The following is an 18,879-nucleotide window of genomic DNA, read 5'->3' on the forward strand; positions in this document are numbered from 1 at the left end:
ATAAGTTTTATTCAACAGGTTCAAATTTGAGTAATGGAGTTTCTAGGTTTCTTCTGCTAAATAAACCCATATTTTAGGCATAGAGGACTATATTAGTGTACATATTGTTAAGAAGAACACATTAGAGACATTATATAAAAAACACTTTATGTTTTTAATAGAAAAACAACTTTGATGACAGAGCTATATACACAAGAAAAATTTAATTTTTAAAAAGAAAAATTATAAGAGTAGCAGAATTCTAGTGATAAATGCACTGAAATAATCTTTTGAAATAAACCATCTTTAGGGAAAAATAGGAGTTCATGCCAGACTCTATTAAAGTGCATAAAAAGAAAATTTATTTTAGCATTTATACCAAAAGTACATTATAAATACATGTGTTACTCTAGTGCAGTAAGACAAGAAGCCCAGCCTCAATAATAATATGGCCTTGATCTTAGTATGCCTCTTACATGTGCCTCATAAATAGCTTGTTCTGAAAGCTAAAAATTGTAAGCAATTTTCTCTACTGATAGCTTTATGAGTAATTCTGGCAACAGAGTAAAAAGTCTTAATTCTTATTTTGCTAATTCTCTAGAGTCATAATAGTCTCACAAGAAACATCTTATTAATGAAATTAATAGAAGAAAGATATTTTCAGGCCTTTAAAACAAGTTAAAGCAAATATTTATCACATGTAAAAATAAAACAAAAAGTAAATTTTAGGATATCTTTAAATTTTAATTTAAAAAACCACTAAATTATTTTATTTGCAAAGGTGAGTTAAAATAATTAAAAGAATAACTTGCATAGAGAACTGGTATATAGTTACTTTTTAAGAAGACCAATGCATAAAGCAAAGGAATTAAGAAATGTGCACAGAGATGCTGAATGGACAGTCAAACCTATCTTAGGGAACTTCTTACAAAAAATCAAATTACTATGGTCTTTTCAATGCTCACTTTATTACTTGCTTTTGAAATTTATCAATTTTAAAAACAACTTTTAAAACCTCCTCAATTTAAATATAAATATCCGCATGCAATCACTCATCACTCAGATATGCTTGTTTTTCAGTGCCCTCACACAATGATTCTGATTTAGATTACTCACATATACCCTGATGTTTTTTAATCACGATGAAATAAAAAAAGAGAAAAAATGTGGTTTCAGAAGATGGAATTCCTAGAGGCTAGAAGAAGTCCTTTGATCACAGAAAATCAGAACCAGACTGTCAATATTAATTACAGAAAGCAATTTATCAGTATAACAAAAGGGTATGATAAATTTCTTCTAAAATACCTAATTTACTTTTATAATGATTAAAACTAACAAATATTTATAAATTATTCATGTACTTCCATATGAGGTTTGTTTTCTTATTAATATTTATGCCTTTCCAGTACTAGTTCGTTTCTATTCTTATATCAAAGTCTTTCCATAAATCTCTAAAAAGTCACAAATATCTCTATGGCCACGGATAAACCACAAAAGTGATAATTCATCAAAATATCTTTTCACCTATACAATAAATAAATCCATTGTGAATTTAATTTCTACTAATTTATATAAAATAATCTTATTAATCTATGAAAAATAATCATATTGATTTTACTATAACTTAAACCCTCAGACAAATATCTTTCTGATTACTTATTAATGTAAAAAAAAACTAAGTAAACTTTATATTCATATTTAAACTACTGAATACCTGTAAACAAAGTAGCATTTATTAAAATAGAATATACACTGAATTTATACTAAATTCCACTCAGATTTATACAAGTTTTTCATCCTTAATTTTTAAATACACACGTCATGATTTTTTTCAAACATTAGTCAGGTATATACAAAACTGAAATATGACATTCAAGCCAGATTGTGATTTTTAAGATAACCTCTAAACAGCTAGTAATATACAATGTGTAAAATTCCAATAAAACATAAGTATATTCTTATAGAAATGTTAGGCCTATAATACCGAGCGATATTTACAAGCAAACATGATCCAAACAGCACATGCAGATTCAGGGTAAGTAAACACTCTGACACGAACTGCCAGTCGCACCTGGTCTCCACGGCAACAGATTATTTCTTCACAGAAAGGAGACCTACAGAAGAAAGAAAATTTATTCAATTAAGTAAACACAGGCTTTACTTTCTTGTTTCCAAGTAAGTCAATATTTTAAAATCCTGTCTCTGCTACCAACACCTCTGTAAATTTTGGTCAAGCTACTCGAATTACAAACTATTCCTCACAGTCTATAAATTTTAAAAATTACACTAGTCAAGATCAGAGATCCTCAACTGAGATAGCACCAAAATCACTGAGGAAACTATCCTACTATCTAGAGCTACACTTTAGACCAAAGGAATTACAATCTGTGGCAAGGAGGGTAAGTCATAAAAGTTCCCCATGTGATTCTGAATCCATTCCTAAAGAACTACCAGAATTATTTCTAAAACTCCTAAGCCAAAAATATTTATGAATTCATAAATTCCACCTTACCGAAGACATGTAGCAAATGCACGCCTTGCATTTCTATATACAAAATGTATTGGGAACCCTTTAAATGTGTGGCCATCAGGCACAGCCCTCCTTATGGCATCTTGAAATTCTTCATTGCCTGCAGATATACTTGTTGTACGCTCAAATTCATAAGAAGCCAAAGCTGGTGATAAGAGATAGGAAAGCTGGTCTTCCCAAACAGTAGTGAGGCCAAGATCCTATAGCAATGAAAAGAGAAGAAAAAGAGTGAAATTCATTAATATTTTAAAAACCAATTATAATAAAAATGTTGATTATTTTAATGTATGCCAAGATTTTTCATAAACCTGTCATAATTTTTTTAACTTCCTATTATTATAAGGATACGCAGAAGTAAAATATAAAACGAACTACAGGTATTAGATTTAACTTAAAGAAAGAGAACCAAAAAACATCCAATATTAATGATTTTAGTGAAAGTTCCAAATCCTATACTTCCTCAATAGCCACTAGAAAAGATCATGTGGAATAGTTCCACCATGGAATACGGTGTCAGTAAATTTTGAGGTTACATTTTATTTATTTAACTTTAAAGAGCTTAGTAAAATTAAATCTGCTTAATTTGATTGTTCCTACTATAAATTCAACTCTAGTAGGAGAGAAAAGTCAAAAAACTAATTGCATATATAAACTCAAATATTTACTGAGCATTTACTCCATAAAAGGTATGGACTTTGATACTGTAAGAGATAAAAAAGTGAAGAAGACATTCTGCAGGACTTCAGGGAACTTTAAACATGTTTCTATGTAATACTAAAGGCAATTATGATTTCATTTACAACACTGAATGAACTATTGATGGTTGGACAAGATATATATTTTTTAATTAATTAATATTTTTATGGTGACATTGGTTTATGAAATCCTCTAAATTTCAGTTGCACATTTTAACAGTAAGGCATATAGATATTTACATTGTGTGTTCACTTCCCATGGTTAGATTTCTTTCTGTCACCACATATTTGATCCCTTTGACACATATTTTAAACTTGTCACAAACATAAAAAACTTCTCAAAATTCTAAATAGTTTGATTATAATATATCTGTAGCATTTTCTGATTTCACAATCAAGGTTTTAACTGGCTCTAAGAGATCCTAAAGGTCCATAATCATCTACACTTTCCTCAGGCAGAATGTAATTTCACTTGCTGATTTATAAGGCACCATCAACTTAGCTAGAGATCAACACTAACATCTAACTCAAATTTTGTTTTCTTCTTTTACATAAAATAATTCTTATAATGTAATAAAATATTGGTTTCCTTCATAAACAGGATCTAAGAAAAGAAGACCAAAAGGCAATATGTACGACAGACAGACAGTAAAGAGGGGCTTTAATTTCCAGCAGTGTAATAAATTAGGTCCCTCATCAACTATTGCTGAAAACATACTACAAATGCCAGATTTTCCATAACATACTTTTAAATGCTTTGATGAGTTGGCAAGTAAAAAATACTTTAGAGACCAAAGCTAAGAGTAATTGGAAGCCCATAGAACATATCTGATAAAGTGTGCCTTTGATGGTCTCAACGAACATGGAAAAATAGAACTCACCCAAGGTGTGGAGTCTGTTGGGGAATCCCAAAAGGAGAATTATAAATAACTCTTCTTTATATATTTGGATTCTAGTCCTTCGTTGGTTATGTGTGAGGCAAATAACTTTTCCCACTCCAAGGCCTCCTAGACATTGGGGGCCTTCATGTGTTCATGTGTTCATGTGTCTGTATCAAAAAGGCACCCAATGGCTTGCCTCATCACCCCAGCTGGCTGTGGATGTAGTGGACCTGTTCCAGTCCCTCAATTTCTAAAGAACTTATTTCCAATAGGTTCTGGATGGATGTTTATAGTTTATCTGTGTGTGTGAGAGTGTGTGTTAGTGTGTGTTTGCCTGTGAGCCTGGTTGCCTGTGTACCTGTGCCTGTGTATGTGCCTGTGTGTGTGAGACAGAGATGTGGTTGTGTGATATCCAGGCAGGTGGATATATGTGACTGACCTCTTGTGTGTGCCTGGTTGAACATTTCTATGAGTGTGGGTGTACAGTTTCACTTGTGTTTTATAATGTGTGCACATTCTGCGTGCACTTTTGTGGGAGTGCAAAGCAGCATGTGTGCCTCAAGAGACTTTTGGGGGTATCAATGTCTGGTAGAGTGTGTGAGTGTGTCAAAGATGTTCCTCCTAGAACATACATTCTTAAAATACTAATCTTTTCCTTTGATTAATGCTTTTTATGTCTTCTCTAAGGTACTTTACAAAAGAAGAAATCTAAGTGGCTAATAAAATAAGAGGCTTGATCTCATTAGTAATCAGGGATACTACAAATTAAAGCTAGAATGAGGATATATCACTTTACATCTACCAATTTTGTATAACAGGAAAACAAAACATGAAAAAAATGAATATGAAAAAATATAACCCAATATTTTTAATGGGTAATGACTGAATAAATACTTCACAAAGAAAAATCTAAACGGTGGTATTCAGCAAGTCTAAACAAGTACACCATTCTTCACTCCTAGAAAGAAGTAATAAATTCTAGAAGTACTGGTGAATTTGGAAATTTCTGAGTCTCAGAACTTAACTCTCATGACTTTCAAAACTACAAATCATAAAGGTAGGCACTGTATTTGCTTTGTTCAGGGCTAGAATAGTGACTGGCACTATCACACACGCCAAAAAAAACTAATACATAAACAAATGAAAAAAATGCACAAGAATACAAACTTCAGTGTTAATTACCTTCCTGTGTTCTGACACTAGTAGCCTTAGCTGCATTTCTATTTCATTACTTGTTACGGAAGCATCGATTGTAGATGCACATAGAGGTGGAAAGGGAGGAAGGGATGTAGTAGCTCCTGGAGCACACACAGATTTAATTGCTTCTTCACTCATGGGTTTCCATTTGGATTCATCATTCAAATCAAATACACAGATTTCTACTAAGTCAGAGGGCTGACAGTTTCCCAGGAACATCTGATGATTGAAAACACAACCAATTGTTCGATATGGGTACAATGGTTTGGGCTGTTCAGCAACTGGAGGTTCATCAGGATTGATAGATTTGTGGATATACCTAAAAAACATAAATCATAATTTTATATAATAAGAACTTAAATATTAAGAAGCAGTATCTTACTTAAAGCCATATTTATTTCCTAAGACTAGAGTTTAATATTTGCTTTTCTTTCTCATATCCCATAATTTGACCAGTCTATATTAATTGTGTAGCACACCCTATGATGTAGAAACCAACTTTATTCCTTTAACATGAGAGTATACTCTATGTATATCATTAAGATTAAAACTGTCTAACTCAAATGACACAATTAAAATAATTTAGCTATACATTATGAGGCACAACTAACCAAAATGTTTATCAATGAAGGTAAAAAAAGAACCCAAAATAATGAGAAGAGTGCCCAGGGCTGAGCCTTCAGATTTTCAACATTTAAAGACAAGATAAAACTCTTCATAAGTTATATAAATATCTAATCACTATGCTGTACATCTGAAACTAACATAATGTTGTATGTCAACTGCAATTAAAAATTTTTTTTAATTAAAAAAAATAGTAAAGACAAGGTTAAGGAAAACTAAGAACAGCCAGAGAAAAATAATGAAGATTAAAAGACAGTGCTATGAGAGAAGCTAAGGAAGGAGAATGTTCACGAAGGAGGGAGCATTTAACTCTTTCAAATCTGATGATAGCCAAAAGGACTGATAAAAAATGTCCAGTGGATTTACCAACATGGAAGTGGTGACCATAACAAGTTTTCAAAAGAAATCATGACTTACAACTTAAAATTTATTTTCAGGCTTAAGGATGATTAGCAGAAAAAAAATGCCAGTTACATAAAATTAAAATATAATTCAGTTTTTACCAGTATCATGTTGGTAAAGAATATTTAAGGTATACAAATTTTCTTAGAGTTTAATTAACATAGCTATCTTAATTAAAGTAATTTATTTTTCATAGTCATCAAAAAAGCTCTAATAACTAAAGTTATCAATATATACCTTTGAGTACCATCAATATAAACAAAAAAAAACCCCTATAATTTAAAACATTTACATCTTCATTTTAATATCTTTGTAAACTTAGTTTGCTAACCTGTGTCCTGTTAAACTCTCCCAAAAAGTAATGGTTCCATCAGTTCCACAAGTCATAACCCATGCATGAGGTACTCCCTTTGCCTTAGTCCCAACACAGACAAAAGCTTCTAATCCATATCCAAGAAGAAGGCTGCACAGAAGGTTAGCATGGTCTTCACAGTCACCCTAGAAAGCACAATGAATTAAAATTATTTGTTCCATGTTAAATATTTAAAAACAAAGTGACAATAAAAATTACTATTAAAATTTTCACTTTTAATCATCAGTCCTCTGTTAAGCTGAAACAACGCTGGGGGGAAAGAGAATACACCAAATTTAGAAGAGTTTTGTAAATTATTTTATAAAGTCAGTGCTCACAAATCTAGCAGTCATAACATGTACACCTTAAGAAGGGACATTCAGATTCAAAAGTTTATAAAGAACTCATGCAACATAAAAAAAGCAGTAAGATTTAAAAAATTAATACCTAATGGACATGAACAGACAAGCAATAAATCGTAGAGCAGAAAATGCAAATAAGGGAGAAAATACTCAAATACTTAATACAGTAAATTACAGTATTTATATGATCATTTTAAGGAAATAAAAACATAGGAAAAGTGATTGGTGGAATATAACAAAATGCCAATAATGGCTGTAATTAAAGTAATTATATATAATTTTCCCTTTTATTTCCTAAATTCTCTTTGATAGTATTACTACCAGAATTTTTAAAAATAATTAAAATTAAAAAAAAAAGAAAATAGCTGATATGTTGTATGAAAAAAATATCAAAATACTTAATAGTAAGGTTAGAATTACAAGAAAATATGTATTTAAGCACAGGACTACTAGAAACATGGAAAAGTAAAAGTAACGACTGAGTTCAGTGTTACAATGGATGATTTCTTTGCCCAAAATGTTTACATTAGTGGCTCTACACTGTTCTTTATTAATTAACTGTAATACAACAAATAGCATTTTATAATCATTAAATTGACTTTAGAAAAATATCCAACACCTTTTAGACCCATTAATTTCTACAGATTTTATACTAAAATTTTTTTTCAAAAAATCCAACAATACAACCAAAGATATTCAATGCAAAAATTCATTCTGAATGATATCAAAAAACTGGAAGCAAGGCTAACTTAAAAAGAAACAGTTTTAAACGAATCGAAAACAAACTTACAAATATAGAGGACAATCTGGTGATGGCCAGAGGGAAGAGGAAGAGGATAAGGGGTGGAGAGAAAGCAGTGAAGGGTAAAATAAGTACAAATTAGTAGTGGATAGATGATCATGGGAATGGAGAACGTATGGGGAATGTAGTCAGCAGTAATATAATGGCTATGTGTAGGGCCAGAGGGAAGATACAGTAATCAGGGGGATCGTTTTATAAACTATATAAATGTCTAACCAATGTACTGTATACTTGAAACAAATAATTAAAAAAATAAAAAAAATAAAAGGAACAATTCTTACAACGGGGAAATAGTTAAGTAGATTTTGTATATTAATTCAAGAAAACTTTATATTGCTATAAAAAGATGGAGATCATAAAAATTATAGCAACACATGGGACAATGTTCATAGCATAGTGCTAAATTATAAAGCGGAACACAAAATTTTATTTATACCTTAGTTATAATTATGGGAAAAAAAAGACATAATAAATTAGTAATAGAATTATGGATGAAATTTCACCTTTACTGTTATAATGCTGTTGTTTGCACTAGAAAAATATTTTAAATGATTTTCAGGTTTCTAATTTAAGGTATGCTTTTTCTTTAAACAAATTTAGATAACATAAAATAGTGAATCAAAGGGGTGATTATTTGCTTTACAAGAGTTGTTTAAATGATAATTTTAAACATGTATCATTCCTACTGTGTTTGAAAATCTTCTTGAGAATATCATGCTAAGTTAAGTTAGATGGAAAAGGACAAAAACCACATGATTTCATTCATGTGTGGGATATAAAACAAAAAGCAATAAATGAAAAAACTAAACAAATTCATAGATGACAGAATGGTGGTTACCAGAAGGAAAGAGAGGTAGGGGAAGGATGAAGAGGGTAAATGAGATAAAATACATGGTGATAGAAGGACACTAGACTTTTGGTGGTGAGTACACAATAAAGTACATAGATGTTGTATTATAAATTTGTATACCTGAAATAGATGATGTTATTAATCAATGTTATCCCTAATATATATAATTTTTTAAAAAGTTTAAATCCATACACATAACTTTTAGAAACTACAGCTTGGGAATAAAGCAAAATAATTTTGATAAGTAATGTTTAACTGTTTTCAATTGTCTTTAAGACAAAATCTTTCTGACAAATCAATCTCCAATCTAAATAATTTATTCCATTGTATGAGCTTTGACTTGTGAATATCCAAATTTACACAACTTCAGATGAAACAAAATTATGTCAAAACAAGAATGTTAAATTTCTTGTTTTCTGTTCTGTTTCAACAGAATTGAAATGCTAGTCTGACTTTTTTTATATCATCAACATTTTTAGAACCCAGATTAAGAACTATCTCATAATCTATAAAATTAGTTTAGTGAAATCAATTAATTTAGATTTAACATCAATTTACACAAATTCTCATAAATAATTATATTTGATACTAAACAAAACACCAATGAATCCAAATTTTTTTCGATGTTTTTTATACTGCCATTTTCTCTTTAAAAAAATGCATTATCTAGGGAAATTTTAACACATTAATAGTGCTAGAAGATCATGGTTCTATTCCTGGTACTGCCTCTAATTAACGGTTTAATTCATCTGTATATCTCAGTTTATGACACGATAGTACTTGGAGATCCTTATCTCACAGAAATCATGTTACATTAAATAAGAAACTATACGAGAAAATAAAGATGCTAAGTTTTTTCTTTACTGATATTTAAATGTTAAGAAAAATGGTGAAGATACTGACTTGTTCAAGTTGACAATGTGTACAATTTTGCTAAGTTAATTATTTTACAAGTGCACCATAAATTCACAATAACTACAATGTACTGCTTTTTAATTCTATTGCATGTGTGGAATACCTTGTTTCTACAAAGAAAGGCCAGCAGAGTGCACCACTGTTCCTGTTTACCTCCTCCTCCGATAACAGGGGCTCTTTCATAACCAAGTACATTAACAAATCTTGCTGCTTGCCTTGGAGTGTCCAGAAGCCGCCCAGCTCGAAGTGGTTTAACAAAGGAACAGACTGGTCTATTTATCCCATTTTCATCCTGAAGGAAGAGGGGAAAAATGGTATCTGTATTGACAGATTAATCATTTCTAATTTTAACACCTTTTCTTTAAATGTTAACTTGGGATAAAATAATTCTGTATATCATTAAGTTCTTACCTTGTATCCAGTACTAGGCTGCTAAGTGCTATGTATATGATTTCTCTTTTAATTCTCTAAACATCTCTATAACTTTCATTTCAAAGATGAAATAACTGAAGTTACAGCCATTATGCAACAGGGCCAGGATTCAAACCCTGAGCTAACTCCAAAGACTTGGACAGTAAGAACTTGAATTATCATATAATCCAGCAATCTTACTCGTGGATATGTACTCAAAGTAATTGAAATCAGTATCTCAAAGAGATATTTGTGCACTGTAGCATTATTCACAATAGCCAAGATATGGAAACAACCAAAATGTCTTCAATGGATAAATGGAAAGAAAATGTGGTATACTTATCAGTGGAATATTGTTCAGTCATAAAAATAGAAGAGATTCTGCCATTTGCGACAATATGGATGAACCTGAGGGCATTATGCTAAGTGAAATAAGCCAGAGAAAGACAAATACTGTATAGTATCATGTATATGAGAAACAATGGATTAAGTATAATGATGCACAAGATTCTACAGATGTTTGGTTAGGATAAAGGGAATTAATTCAGTTCTTTAAAAAAAACCCAAAAACTTATTTAATAGAAACAGAGAATAGAACAGAATGGTGGTTGCCAGGGGTTTGCAGAAGAAGGAAATGGGGTGATGTAAGTCAAAAGGTAAAATTTTCAGTTATAAGAAAAATAAGTTCTGAGGATTTGACATACAGTATGGTGACTACAGTACTGTAAACTTGAAAGTTGCTGAGAATAAATCTTAAGTATTCTCACCACAAAAAAAGTTAACTATGTGAGATGATGGATGTATTCATTATCTTGATCTTGGTAATCATTCCACAATGTAGGTATATAACAACCATCATGTTGTACACTTTAAACATATATAATAATTTGTCATTTATTCGTCAATAAAGTTAAAAAAAAAAAAACTTCTTTAAGAAAAGAATAGACAGGTGGGTGGGGGATAGAAAACTGTTCTTTCTTAATATCACACAGAATTGCTGAGTAAAATGACTATTATAATTTCCACTCATAACTATGGTTAACTTTAAAAGACATTGATTTTTTTTCCAACCTCTCATATCCCACTTACTCCAATACCTGCATGGTGGTCTCTTATTCTCCATCTCCCTACGCTATCTCAGGAGTCAGAAATAGAGATAAAATGAAAAGATCAGCTAAAAGAGCTCAAATATATTTTGATTGGTTTCTCTTCGCCCTTGTCCTGATATCACTGTTACCTTGCCCGCCCAGTCATTCAATCTATAGACAATGCTATTGTAAAGTCAGAAGCCATTTCCCTCTAATTTCCAACACTAGTTAACTAGCGTCTCCCATTTGCAAGCTCCTCATCTAGAAATTAAACCACTTTTAACCCAGTCCTAAAATCTAGGGAACATAGGGTAAAGCTAGAAGAATGCACAGGACCTGAGAAATATAATTCAAAATACTATATTATCTCATATAAATGCACCTATATAGGACTGAATACATGTAAAATATCTGAATCGTTCCTTTTAAGTTACAAAAAATATAGATCTAATCATATATTTTAAATTGCTTTGTTAATGAGAAAAAATAGGCTTCAGATACAGGAAAAATAGAGGCAGAGATATATAGTTGAAATGCTGCAGTTAAATATTATTGGTCACCAGTTTAGGGATGTTGGTTATATAGAACTATTACATGTAATATTGTTTGTCTTTAAAAAAATAGCTAACTGGCCCAGAGCCCCAGTTCCCCACAAAAGCTGAATGTACATATAAATGCGAAGTGTAGTAGTAGTTAATTATTTAATACTAAGTATCAATCAAGGACACACCTCAAGTTAAACAAAAAGGGTTTTAATCTACTTTAAATCAAACATATTAAAAAATGGTTTAAAAAAACAAAAATGAAAAGCAAAATAGAATAAAGATTGTACCACCCACTCAGTGAAAGAGAGCATTATAAAATCAGCATTCTATTTTACAAATAAACTTTCACTTCTCTGAAATGAATACATTTTACAAATTCAAGTTAAATGAAATTTACATATACAACAATAAATACCAAATACAAGTGTGAAGCTTATCTAACACAACTTACAAACCTGAGCAAAAATCTTAACCAGCCGAGAGTTGTGTGAGGGTCGAATTTGCAAATATTCTCTCCACCACTGCTTAGCATAAACAAGAAACAATCGCTCTTTCTCTGCAGTTTTCTGCCGTTCCAAAGCAAGCTTAAAATTAAAAAGATATTTTTCAATTTTTATTGATTCTCCTTAATTACTATAAAATATGTAACAAATCTATGCACTTCTCTCTGTCTCCACAACCATCCTAATCTAAGCCACCATCATCTCATCTGTAAGAGCCTCGTCACTGACTTATTTCAATACTTTCCCCAGTACAATCCAGTACCCATAGTCAATCTTTTTTCCTCCCAAGAGACATTTTTAAAAAATCATATTGTCATTCTCTTGCTTACAATTAATAAATTGTCATTTTTCTTTAAAAAGTGATTTCTAGGATCAACAGGTAAATAAATATGCTACTATGAAGAGAAATACACAAAGAAGAGAAATTCAGAATTCTTTACCTGTGTGTTCACTACTTCTTGAGATAATGTTTGATTGAGTGGTGGGTACATCTCAAGTTTTATATTTAAAATTCCCACAGAAACTTTTGATTCTGTGCCTATAAATGTAAATAAATATTCAGAACTTCAGAGGTTTCAAAACTATGTTTAACCAAAATACTTTATGAATTTTGTGCTTTACCACTTACATGGAATAAAAAAACACTCATCACCTTGAATATTCATATTAAAAATTTACCAAATCAAATCAGTTTTCATTTGGTACAAAGTTTTTCATCTACTTATAAGGCGATTACATATTTTCTTGGCTTCCTAATCACATTTTAAGGAACTTTTTGGAACTAAAGGATTTGGCATTCTTAATTTTTATCTTCATTAAATGTATAATACCAACCAGATTGACATTAAAAACAAAGTCAAACCAATTGTTAACACTTCATTCTCAGAAAATATACTATTTTTCACATATAGTAATTCTCATTTATCCCTTCTCATTTTTCACATCACATGCGAGTACAAATTTGCAGTCCATGCCTGGATAAAAAGAATTAGAAAACAAATATACTTCGCACCAGAACTACTTAATATTTCTTTGGTGAATCAAAATATAATCGTTTCTTGGTCATTACAATGCTTATCATGTTAGGCCTATATTTAAAGACAAATAATGGGTATCTCATATGAAAATAAATATACACAAAACTTTTTCTTTTTCTTTAGGGAAAAACACATTTAGGGTCTGACTTATCAAAACCTAAATTATAAAGCTATACTGTCCAAAGGCCAGATTTAATTCTAAGTTTCAATACCAAAGTAATTCCACTATGTAATGCATAAAACATTGATAGCTTTTATTTTGTTTTTCATTTTATTAGTAAATATGTACTACATATCAAGTGGTATTAGCACCTCTGTGAGTGCTACTTTCCCACATGTAAAAGGGTAGAAAAATGCCTACTCCATATTCTACAAGAACTGGTGCTATAGGAAGCCACGTACTAATGGGAATGCACTGAATTCTGCGGTCGCATCGTGCTGGAATGGAGGTATTTTTGTGTATGCATGCGGGTATGTATGTGTGTAGGAACTTAATTTTCTTACATAGTCATATATAATCAAATAAATTTGAAAAAAGAAAATCTCTCAAAATTTCTATATTCATTTTCCCAGAAAAAAATTTTTCCTTAAGACAAGGCCAGACTGACTGTAAGACAAGGCCGGATTGCCTATAAAGTTCTACACTCATACTATACATTACCCAAGACTAAACATTGGAGTACAATTTAAACTCTAAAAAAATTCCTTTTTACACGTTTTCCTCTTGGTTTATAAAGACATTTTAAAAATATAAAATATTTACAAACTGTGGCTAAAAAAAGGTATAACAGTAATATTAATCATCATACCTACACCCATAAGTTCCACAGTAAGACTGGTAACTCCATTTTCTGAGCCCAAAACTGATCGCCATTCGAGAAAATAGGATGCTACTAAAGTGGTCTCACCAAATATGTCTGTTTTGATTAGCACCATGTGAATTGGATCACTTATTGATAACATTGTTGTTGAATCAGCCATTCTAGTTCCATCACCTGTCAATATAAACAAACAAATATATATACACATATATATATACATATATATATATACACACACACATATAACATTACATATTCAGTTAGGCCCACATAGAAGAATACTTTTATTGAAAAGGATGCTAAAAATAAACTTATATAAAACCAAACAGAATAATTTGGTAATGCCTCAGAAAGCATGCAACGGACTGGGAATAAAAAAGGTACAGTTCTATTTCTATCACAACTTTTAAGAGGACTGGTAGAATTGTGACAAGTTATCTAGATACTTAATGCATATCAGTGTTTTCTGATCACTAAGAGTACTTAAACTATATGCTACTACAATAAAAAGCCTTCAAATATGTCCACATTAATCCCAAACTACCTTTATCCCTTAACCTCCAGAAATAATCACTGCATTATCTACACAAAACTGAACGATCCAGCATCTTGGAGCTAGCAATTTAAGCTATAACTGCCTCATTAAGGTAACATTTTTCACTGGGGGGAAAAAATAAATTTTAGTGCTGCATTAGCCATCATAGTAATCTAAAATTCTGACGCTATACCTCTATAACTTTGTTAACTTTATAAATACATTATAAAGATTTCTACATTGACAACAAAAATGTATAAAATATCTTTATAGGAAAAAAGTGTAAAACAATTACAGAAATCAAAAATCATAATTCTAAAATGAATTACAGATTCATATCTAAACTTTGATTTTCAAAAAATTACATAACACCATAAATCTAATCATCTTTCATCAAAAGAATCACGACACTATACCCCCAGCAGTTGCCTAGCATAGTACCATTCACCTAACAGGTATTTAAATGTTGATTACTAAAGAATCAACCATTAACCAGTCAAAAATTAATCTTCAGAAAAAATTAATTAGCAGAAAATAAAGCAAGAAGATGGTAGAAATAATCTATATAGAAAAGAGCAGTGGGGGGAAAAAAAAAACTAGTAAGATTCATCCATTATAAATCTCTCCTTGCAGCACAAGTTATCATTCTGCAATAAAACTTCACAAAGATTTACTCAGTTAAATAACATATTTTTGCTCCTTACCTAAGCTTTCTCTGTGTACTTCAAGTAAAAAGCCATCATGAAAATCTGGTTCACAGGCACATGGAACAGGTTTAGAACGAAAACGTTGGTTTCGAAAATGTAAACATAAAGTAAAGGTTGAACAAACTTGTCCCGGTAAAGGCTCAGGTTCTTGCAGATGTTCCAAGAAAGCTTTTCCACCCAAAACCTGAAGGTAAAGATACCTCCGTGTTGGATCAATATTAGCTGTAAAGTGTAGCAATATATATGAGGAAACTGCCAAATAACTTAAGGAATGTGATCAATAGGAAATAATAACTTGACAGATAAAACCAAAGACTAGGAAAAAAAAAACAACAAATTTACTGTATACCAGGACCATCTGCACCCAAGGAAGAAAAGATATATAATATGGTATCTTTTTCTGAGTTTATATTCTGGCTACTTTCTCTCAGCTAGAAAGAAGTCAGAGCCGAGGTTCAGGATAACTTTGGTGTTTAGTTGTTTAACCAACATTCCTTCATCTCCACAAACCAACTCAATTATCTCAACTCAGCAAAATGTACTTGTGAGATAATTACATTACCATTAAAGAAAACAGGCTATACAATTTTTATAAAATACATTTTTAAAACATGATACAGGTGGTCCTGTTTTGGCTTCTGCTCTGCTATACATTAAATATTCTGATATACTTCATGCAAAATAGAAACTAAATTTTTTAGATTAGTCACAAAAATGTATTTCATTCTGAAAAAAAAGTTGAAATGTTTTTTATCAAATATTAAACGCTAAGCACATCTATTCACAGTACAATCCATAACTAAATTAATGTTAAAAAGAAATACACATACTTTTTTTTAACAATGTTGACTGTCTATCAGTAAAACAAACTGGTTGTTTCGGAGAGGAAAGTTCTTGATCAACATTGTCCTGGAAAGACAGAAAAAAAATCAAAACAAATTAGAAGACAAAAATTGTAATTAAGCAAGAAAATGCCAATAACGAAACTAAGAAAAAAAGTAGATAGGATAAGCCCCCTCAAAAGGCCCCTTATTTTCCTTGCATAAAAAAAATAATGAAAAGCCTGCAAAAGAGGTGATGCAAATGAGGTCACTCCTGAAGTCTAATATTAAGGAATTAAACTTGTCTTCAAGCAATGTACGCAAAATGCTAAAAACAAATCTTTAATAATGTAAAGCAGATTAAACTTTTTTTAAACTTCATAGAACATTTGGCTTATGATTTTATCATGAACTGATTTTAATAAGGAAGTGACATTCACACAGCAGAAGCTATTATTAGGTCAATTTTTATACCAAATGGGTTTACAACCTCAAAAACTAAAAAAAGATATACTGTATTAAAATACTCATTCCCTGGTGTATTATGAAGTCCATCCAATTTTTACATTATATTACTCAGATATTGAGGTCACAATTTCTCATTATTGCCTCATTTTCAAAAGGCCTACTTACTAATTTGTACACTGGGAGGCTATCATCCCACTACTGACCTATTTGTATGAAAAGATTTGAAGGTTCTTATGCAGACAATTCTTTTCTTAAAGAAACTTATAATTTCTTAATCGCAATGACTACTGTTCCAAAAGAGTGTTTATTTTAAAAATAAGCCTAATTTTAAAAATTATAGAACATTATTAGTGAAAATAAACTAGATTAAAGTAAACCAATTTGACTAATATATATATACTTAAAGTTATAGACCTAGAGATAACAAGAGAAAATTCTGTCACTGGATAGAGAGGAATATGGTATATAACAATTTCACTGATATATAATCCTAAATGCCACATTCAAGGGTGGAATTACCTTATACTTGAAACAAGGATAATACTAGACAAAACTGTCTTATTTTAATGTGGTTTTCCTAAAAGGAGAGGCCCCAAATATATGCTTAATGCCTCTCAATTTTTTCCCCTAAAAGATTACTCACAGTAACAAAATTAAGTTCTTTCATCACATCATCAATGATTCCCCGACGTCGAAGAGCTTTGATCAAATCTTCTGTTGATAACTGTTGCTGATCAGGTGCCAATTCTTCCCGTATTGTCTCAGCAAGGATTTCTCTTATTCTGCCATGGACATCCATCTGAGTAGAAAACTCACATTACAATTCACAACATTACAAAGCAGCTGAATATTGCCACTTAGTTAATTTCTTTCTGAAGTACTGACAAAGAAAAGAATAAATAGATAAACTAAATTCCGGAGGGCTTCTCAAGCTAATAGTAAAAGTAAAATTGTTATCAGAATTCATTGAGAATAAACGTAAGATTTAAAAAAAAAAAAAATTTTAAGATAAAAAATTTTTTAGTACGAAATCTCGAAATAATCTCTACTGGTTATCTACTACCTTTGTTATTATTTCCCCACAAATACTACTCAACCAAAACAATCTTTTGAGAGCGTTTAGTATAATCAAAAGACAGACCAAGAGGAGGCGATCGAAGTATGAATTTCTCCTTTCAACTTATTAGATGTGACCTTGAGTTAACTTATTTACCCTTTACGAATCTGGAAGAAATAGTGCCCTGTCAAGATCGCTGTAAGCCTTAGACAAAAGATGGTAAACACTCAGCACAAAGCCTGGCATACAAGTGTACATTAAACAGTAGCTTTTATTACTTCAGGCTATTGCATTCAGTTGAGCACATCAAAGACACAAATTCTTCCTCAGCTCTGAAGTATCAAATACCTACATCACAAATTCTTTAGTTACTTCTTTCTCATGACTTAAGAATAGCTAATTTGATTCAACATCAATGACACCTCAAGTTTCATCCTTAAAGTAATTCTAATTCCTAATCTCTGAAAATAAGCCTGCTCCAAACACAATTTAAACTCGATCTGACTTCTAGAAATCCCTGGATAAACGCTCCATTTTCACAACTGTCCTAAAATGCTAACGCCGTTCTACCACCTCGAACACTGGTACTGGGCACTTTCTGGACTTGCTCTTTGTTTATCGAGCCTAGACAGTTCTTCTGGCTTCAAGCCCGCATCTGTGCCCATGCCGCGCTCCCCCTCTCATAGCCTTTGCCCGAGGCCATGGCAAAGAGGTGCCACAGTCGGCTCGGCCAAGGGGCACCTGGCTGGACGTGCAGGACCCCAGGGGGCACAAGAGCGTCCGAGGCCCCTCACCTTGCTCAGCTGCTGGTGGATGAGCTGCTTCAGCTCTGAGGCTTTCTCCGGGGGCAGCGACATGCTGGGGCGGGCGCGGCGCCGCGCTGCCGCCTCTGTCTGCTACAGGCGCCGCGGCCTGCCCCGGAGCGTTGGCCGCGCTGAGCACGGAGCCGGCGCGACCGCTGGCCTCGCGCAGCTCCCGGGGGGCGCGGCGCCGCGTCAAGCCCAGGCCGGGCAGGGGGCGAGGCTGCAGCTGTGGTGGCACCCAACTGTTGTCTTCAAACGGCGGCGGACAGCCAGGCCTCCGTGGTGTCCCCCGCCCTGCCTGATCATCTCCAACGGCCGCTGCCCCGCACGCAGGGTCCCCACGCCGCGACCTCAACGCAGCCCAACGCCTTTGCCTTGCGAGCGTCTCCGCATGCGCCGTCCACTCCCATCGCGCCCTCCCTCGCGGTCCCTTTCTGTCCTCCCGACCGGCAGGTGGATCGGCGGGCCCCTCAACATCCGGCGCCGAGGACCTC

General features: G+C 32.5%; 1 protein-coding gene across 2 annotated transcripts; it reads right to left on the reverse strand.

Moving 5' to 3' along the window:
- Positions 1-318: 318 nt before the first annotated feature.
- On the reverse strand, positions 319-18,807 carry CEP76 (centrosomal protein 76). 2 transcript variants are annotated; one of them, XM_011381303.2, is made up of 12 exons: positions 18,377-18,807; positions 17,169-17,336; positions 16,067-16,145; positions 15,234-15,458; positions 13,983-14,168; positions 12,577-12,674; positions 12,089-12,217; positions 9,693-9,881; positions 6,640-6,806; positions 5,268-5,601; positions 2,492-2,709; positions 319-2,093 (listed from the first exon to the last, which is right to left on the reverse strand). In XM_011381303.2, exons 1-12 carry the CDS (start codon positions 18,437-18,439, stop codon positions 1,955-1,957), a joined length of 1,995 nt encoding a protein of 664 aa, XP_011379605.1. In that variant the 5' UTR covers positions 18,440-18,807; the 3' UTR covers positions 319-1,954. The 2 variants fall into 2 exon arrangements, with proteins under 2 accessions (XP_011379605.1, XP_011379606.1); XM_011381304.2 differs by having other exon boundaries at positions 928-2,093; positions 17,169-17,324.
- Between the last annotated feature and the right edge of the window lie 72 nt (positions 18,808-18,879).

Source organism: Pteropus vampyrus, unplaced genomic scaffold (assembly GCF_000151845.1).
Source record: "Pteropus vampyrus isolate Shadow unplaced genomic scaffold, Pvam_2.0 Scaffold434, whole genome shotgun sequence".
In the NCBI taxonomy this organism is placed as follows: Eukaryota; Metazoa; Chordata; class Mammalia; order Chiroptera; family Pteropodidae; genus Pteropus; species Pteropus vampyrus.